Source organism: Somniosus microcephalus, unplaced genomic scaffold (assembly GCF_052327205.1).
Source record: "Somniosus microcephalus isolate GS21.2 unplaced genomic scaffold, FLI_Smic_1.0 unresolved_chr1, whole genome shotgun sequence".
Lineage (NCBI taxonomy): Eukaryota > Metazoa > Chordata > Chondrichthyes > Squaliformes > Somniosidae > Somniosus > Somniosus microcephalus.
In genome coordinates, this window is record NW_028225179.1 from 166,539,263 (window position 1) to 166,545,535 (window position 6,273).

At 54.6% G+C, this 6,273-nt stretch overlaps 1 protein-coding gene across 3 annotated transcripts in view; it reads left to right on the plus strand.

Moving 5' to 3' along the window:
• Positions 1 to 2,511, plus strand: part of LOC147096497 (calmodulin-regulated spectrin-associated protein 2-like) — an 80,451-nt gene extending 77,940 nt beyond the window's left edge. For 2 of the 3 annotated variants that reach the window (XM_085975296.1, XM_085975297.1), the window contains one exon: positions 1,236 to 2,511. In XM_085975296.1, the coding sequence (XP_085831422.1) occupies positions 1,236 to 1,532 (297 nt within the window). In that variant the 3' untranslated portion in view covers positions 1,533 to 2,511. The remainder of the gene's footprint in view (positions 1 to 1,235) is intronic. The other variant, XM_085975298.1, reaches the window with a different exon arrangement.
• The last annotated feature ends 3,762 nt before the right edge of the window (positions 2,512 to 6,273 follow it).

Genomic DNA, 6,273 nt, shown 5'->3' on the forward strand with positions numbered 1-6,273 from the left:
ATCAGGCCCCAATGTGCTCGCTGAGAGGGTCAGAGGGACCTTGGTGTACATGTACATAGATCCCTGAAGGCAGCGGAACAGGTAGATAAGGTGGTTAAAACGGCAAGTATCCCATATGCCTTCATTAGCCGAGGCATAGAGTATAAGAGCAGGGAGGTTATGATGGAGCTGTACAAAACGCTGGTAAGGCCACAGCTGGAATACTGTGTGCAGTTCTGGTCGCCACACTATAGGAAGGATGTGATTGCTTTGGAGAGGGTGCAGAGAAGATTCACCAGGATGTTACCTGGGATGGAGCGCCTCAGCTATGAAGAAAGACTAAACAGGCTGGAGTTGTTTTCCTTGGAGCAAAGAAGGCTGAGGGGGGGGACCTGATTGAGGTGTACAAAATGATGAGGGGCATAGATAGGGTAGATAAAGAGGAACTTTTCCCCTTAGTAGGGGGGTCAATAACAAGGGGGCATAGATTCAAGGTAAGGGGCAGGAGGTTTAGAGGGGATTTGAGGAGGAACTTTTTCCACCCAGAGGGTGGTTGGAGTCTGGAACTCACTGCCTGAAAGGGTGGTAGAGGCAGGAACCCTCGCAACATTCAAGAAGCATTTGGATGAGCACTTGAAATGCCATTGCATACAAGGCTATGGACCAAATGCTGGAAAATGGGATTAGATTGGACAGGGCTTGATGGACGGCGCAGACACGATGGGCCGAAGGGCCTCTTTCTGTGCTGTATAACTCTATGACTCTATGACCTACACTGGCTCCTGCTCTGGCAACACCTCGTGGTGTTTTTAAAAAATTCTCATCCTTGTTTTCCAATTTCTCCATGGCCTCACCCTCCCGATCTCTCTCATCTCCTACAGCCCTCTGAGATCTCTGCGCTCCTCCAATTCTGGCCTCATGCGCATCCCCAATTTTATCTGCGCCGCCATTGGTGGCCGTGCCTTCAGCTGCCTGGGCCCTAAGCTCTGGAATTCCCTCCCTAAACCTCTCCGCCTCTCTCTCCTCCTCTAAGACGCTCCTTAAAACCTACCTCGTTGGCCAAGCTTTTGGTCACCTCTCCCAGTATCTCCTTGTGTGTTTTGGTGTCAAATTCTGTTTGATAACGCTCCTGTGAAGCGCCTTGGGACGTTTTACTAAGTTAAAGGCGCTGTATAAATGCAACAACTTGTTGTTTTGATGCTGTATAGGGTTTGATTCTGTGTGTGAATGCAGTGAGATATTATTGTCTTCTTCAGGAGCTGATGAAGTGTGAGCAGCATCAGTGTCTGATCCTGTTCCGAGATTACCAGTGTCAGTTCCGGGCTCTCTACTCTTTCTGCATGGAAACCGGGGCGATCCAGAGACTGTGGGGAATCGGCCCCAAGCTGGTCACCAGGGAGATGATCGAGTGCCTGTACAAGTACAACTCTGACCGCAAGCAGTTCCACGTCATCCCGGCCAAGACCATGTCCGCCAGCGTCGACGCGCTGACCATCCACGGCCACCTGTGGCAGGGGAAGAAGAGAGCGGCCCTGGGGTTTGGACATAAGTGAGAGCTGGACGATCTGGGGCCGAGTCCGAGCTGGCCGATAGCTCAATGCAGCAAAGTCAACATCCCTTTACCCTGCGCACACACGCGCACACGCGCACGCACACACACACACACACCTGGGAGTCGGGTGCATTCCCCTGAGCTTTTGGGACACTGCCGAGGCTCATGTCCCAAAAGATTGTCCTGAATTACAATCCCTGATCCTGATCCCTGGACGGTCACTGCAATGACTGGAATCAGTCTCGGCCCTGGTGGCACCTCTGGTCACATGCTTATTGTGATCACACGGAGCGCCCGCTTGGACTGCGGGAGAATGTCCCCTTAAGGTTTGGTACCGAGCGAGCCCTGACCGCATTCGACATGTAAAGCCAATCGGCGGTCTTCGTCCCTTCAGAGAAATGATTCTCTTTAGATTCCCGAGGTTGACTTCGGGCTGGTTTAGGATTGAGATGCAGGACTATTTTAAACAGCCCGCTTTGATGCTAGATATTTAAAGAAGCTTTTAAAAAAATTTTTTTAATGCGTCGTGTGTCTTTTGCGATGTAGCATTTTGAGACTTCACTGTCCATCCTATATAACCTATTCCCCCAAGTGGGACTCTGCCTATTTATTTTTTAAAAAGCTGTTACTACTGAAGGCAAGTTATTGGCAATCTCTGCTGTGTTCGACACAATCTGCAGTCCTGATGGGAGCTGATATCTCTTCACTATGTCAATAATTGAAGTAGTCTTTCAGTGCTCTGAAATATGCACTATCTCGCATTCATTTGCACATCCCCCGTTCGTGGTTAATCTGGGACGGGACACACGGTACGTGGGTGACAGCGAGTGACCATCATGCTGTCGAAATCGCTGTCTGCGCACACAGCTATTTGTTGGTTCTGTATTGCCTTGTTCCATGTGGGGCTGTGCTGATTTCCGAAACGTGTTGCATTTTAAAAATGAATTTGTATATTTAATAAACTCGCTTTGTGAATACCACCCGCCAGTTCAGCTTTATCCACCTGTTCCAATTCACAGGCAGTTCCTGCATCTCTCTCTCAATTCAATTCAATTTTTCAATTCAAATGCTTTATTGGCATGAAAGTTTACAGGGAACCATATTGCCAAAGCTTGCATAACAAAAAGTACAGTTTTCCAACATTCTGTAGGTGTCAAACAATTTTGACCTTCGTTGGGTACATACAATATTAGTTTAAACAATATTAATTTAAAGTCGTTGAACATCGTTGGGTACATTCAGTACTAATTTTAAACAGTCCTCAGGTTGTGACATGTTGTTACATATTTGGCACCAAGGTATGGTCTGTCTCCTTCTCCCAGGACTAATCTCAATTTTGACAGGTCATCCAATTCTTTGAAACCTGGGGTTGTTTGGCTGAGCTTGTCAAATAATATGTTTCTTGTTGTGTTGAATTTTTCGCATTTTAGGAGGAAATGCATCTCTGTCTCAACCTCGCCGGTCAGACATTGATCACATATTCTATTCTCTCTAGGCTGCCAGGATTTCTTGTATCTTCCTTTTTCAATTGTCAGTTGGTGGTCGCTTAGTCTGTACCTGGTGAGGGTCTGTCTCTGTTTTGTGTCTCTGATGGTCGAGAGATAGTCTGCCAGTTTATATTCTCTTTTTAGGGCCCGGTAACATTCTAATCTGCTTTGGCTTTTGGTTACATTGTTCCAATGTTCCAGGTAGGTTTCTTTGCATTGTTTAATGATTTGGTTCACTCGGATTGGTGTTTGGACGGCAGTGTTGGTCTGGGACTGGTCAGGGTCTGGCTGAGTAGGAGTACTTAGTTTCAGTAGCAGCTGACTCAGGGGACTCTTTTCTGGGTTTAGCTCTTGGGTCTGGAAGGCTTTAAAATGAAGGGTGTCTGGGGAGCTAGATTTGAGGTGATTTAGAAAGTTTAGTGCTCGTTTGTGGATGTTTATTATCAGTGGGTATCTGCCTAGTTCGGCTCTGCATGCATTTGTTGGCGTTTTTCTTTGGGTGCGAAGGATGCTTTGGCAAAATTCTGCATGTAGGGCTTCTATTGTGTGTTTTTCCCATTTAGTGTAGCTATGGTGATTGAGCGGGCCCCATACTTCACTACCATACAGCGCAATGGGCAGGATTATGCTGTCAAATATTTTGAGCCAGATTTTGATTGGGATTTGGATGTTGCCCACCGCGCTTCCTCGGCCCAGCTGGTGGACTGCGGGAGGCTGCGCGCCGCCCGGGACAGCGCAGCTCGCTCACCAGCACCTTCCGGGCTCCCACTATCCCTTTAAACACGGGACACTTGGCAAAGCCGAGGGTCCCACTGCTCGCTGACGACATCACAGGGTCAGCAGTGTGGTCATCAGAGCGGGGGCGGTGAGAGATGAGGATTCAAAGTCTCACGTTCTTCCTCATAGAGCCAATATTCTGAGCCCTTGAAACGACAGTGCCAGCGCCTCTCAAACCAAGGAATTCATCAATCTTGGACGTGGTCTCTTCTCACTCACACTCCTTTCTTTCACTCTTTCTCTCTCCTCGCCTCATTTTCCCCCCAGCTCTCGGGTGGAAGTAAAAGATCCTACGGCCCTATTTTGAAGAAGAGCAGGGTGTCCCGGCCAGTATTTATCCTCAATCAACATCACTAAAACAGATGATCTGATCATTATCACATTGCTGTGTGTGGGAGCTTGCTGTGTGCAAATTGGCTGCTGCGTTTCCTACATTACAACAGTGAGTACACTCCAAAAATACTTCATTGGCTGTAAAGCACTTTGGGACGTGAAAAGTGCTATATAAATGCAAGTCTTTTCTCATACTCCTGTCCCCACTCTCAAACTCTCTCTCTCTCTCTCTCTCTCTCTCTCTCTCTCTCCTTCCCCCCCCCTCTCCTTCCCCCCCCTCTCTCCTTCCCCCCTCTCTCCTTCCCCCCCCCTCTCCTTCCCCCCCCCTCTCCTTCCCCCCCCTCTCTCCTTCCCCCCTCTCTCCTTCCCCCCCCTCTCTCCTTCCCCCCCTCTCTCCTTCCCCCCCCTCTCTCCTTCCCCCCCCTCTCTCCTTCCCCCCCCTCTCTCCTTCCCCCCCCTCTCTCCTTCCCCCCCCCTCTCTCCTTCCCCCCCCCCTCTCTCCTTCCCCCCAGTCTCTCCTTCCCCCCCCCCTCTCTCCTTCCCCCCCCTCTCTCCTTCCCCCCCTCTCTCCTTCCCCCCCCTCTCTCCTTCCCCCCCTCTCTCCTTCCCCCCCTCTCTCCTTCCCCCCCTCTCTCCTTCCCCCCCTCTCTCCTTCCCCCCCTCTCTCCTTCCCCCCCTCTCTCCTTCCCCCCCCTCTCTCCTTCCCCCCCCTCTCTCCTTCCCCCCCCTCTCTCCTTCCCCCCCCTCTCTCCTTCCCCCCCCCTCTCTCCTCCCCCCCCCTCTCTCCTCCCCCCCCCTCTCTCTCCTCCCCCCCCTCTCTCCTTCCCCCCCCCTCTCCTTCCCCCCCCCTCTCTCCTTCCCCCCCCTCTCTCCTTCCCCCCCCTCTCCTCCCCCCCTCTCTCCTTCCCCCCCCTCTCTCCTTCCCCCCCCTCTCTCCTTCCCCCCCCTCTCTCCTTCCCCCCCTCTCTCCTTCCCCCCCCTCTCTCCTTCCCCCCCCTCTCTCCTTCCCCCCCCTCTCTCCTTCCCCCCCCTCTCTCCTTCCCCCCCTCTCTCCTTCCCCCCCTCTCTCCTTCCCCCCTCTCTCCTTCCCCCCCTCTCTCCTTCCCCCCCCCTCTCCTTCCCCCCCTCTCCTTCCCCCCCCTCTCCTTCCCCCCCCTCTCCTTCCCCCCCCTCTCCTTCCCCCCCCTCTCCTTCCCCCCCCTCTCCTTCCCCCCCCTCTCCTTCCCCCCCTCTCCTTCCCCCCCCTCTCTCCTTCCCCCCCCTCTCTCCTTCCCCCCCTCTCTCCTTCCCCCCCTCTCTCCTTCCCCCCCTCTCTCCTTCCCCCCCTCTCTCCTTCCCCCCCTCTCTCCTTCCCCCCCTCTCTCCTTCCCCCCCCTCTCTCCTTCCCCCCCCTCTCTCCTTCCCCCCCTCTCTCCTTCCCCCCCCTCTCTCCTTCCCCCCCCTCTCTCCTTCCCCCCCCTCTCTCCTTCCCCCCCTCTCTCCTTCCCCCCCCTCTCTCCTTCCCCCCCCCCTCTCTCCTTCCCCCCCCCCTCTCTCCTTCCCCCCCCCCTCTCTCCTTCCCCCCCCTCTCTCCTTCCCCCCCCTCTCTCCTTCCCCCCCCCTCTCTCCTTCCCCCCCCTCTCTCCTTCCCCCCCCTCTCTCCTTCCCCCCCCTCTCTCCTTCCCCCCCTCTCTCCTTCCCCCCCCTCTCTCCTTCCCCCCCCTCTCTCCTTCCCCCCCCTCTCTCCTTCCCCCCCTCTCTCCTTCCCCCCCTCTCTCCTTCCCCCCCTCTCTCCTTCCCCCCCTCTCTCCTTCCCCCCCTCTCTCCTTCCCCCCCTCTCTCCTTCCCCCCTCTCTCCTTCCCCCCTCTCTCCTTCCCCCCTCTCTCCTTCCCCCTCTCTCCTTCCCCCCTCTCTCCTTCCCCCCTCTCTCCTTCCCCCCCTCTCTCCTTCCCCCCCTCTCTCCTTCCCCCCCTCTCTCCTTCCCCCCCTCTCTCCTTCCCCCCTCTCTCCTTCCCCCCCTCTCTCCTTCCCCCCTCTCTCCTTCCCCCCCTCTCTCCTTCCCCCCCTCTCTCCTTCCCCCCTCTCTCCTTCCCCCCTCTCTCCTTCCCCCCCTCTCTCCTTCCCCCCCTCTCTCCTTCCCCCCCTCTCTCCTTCCCCCCCTCTCT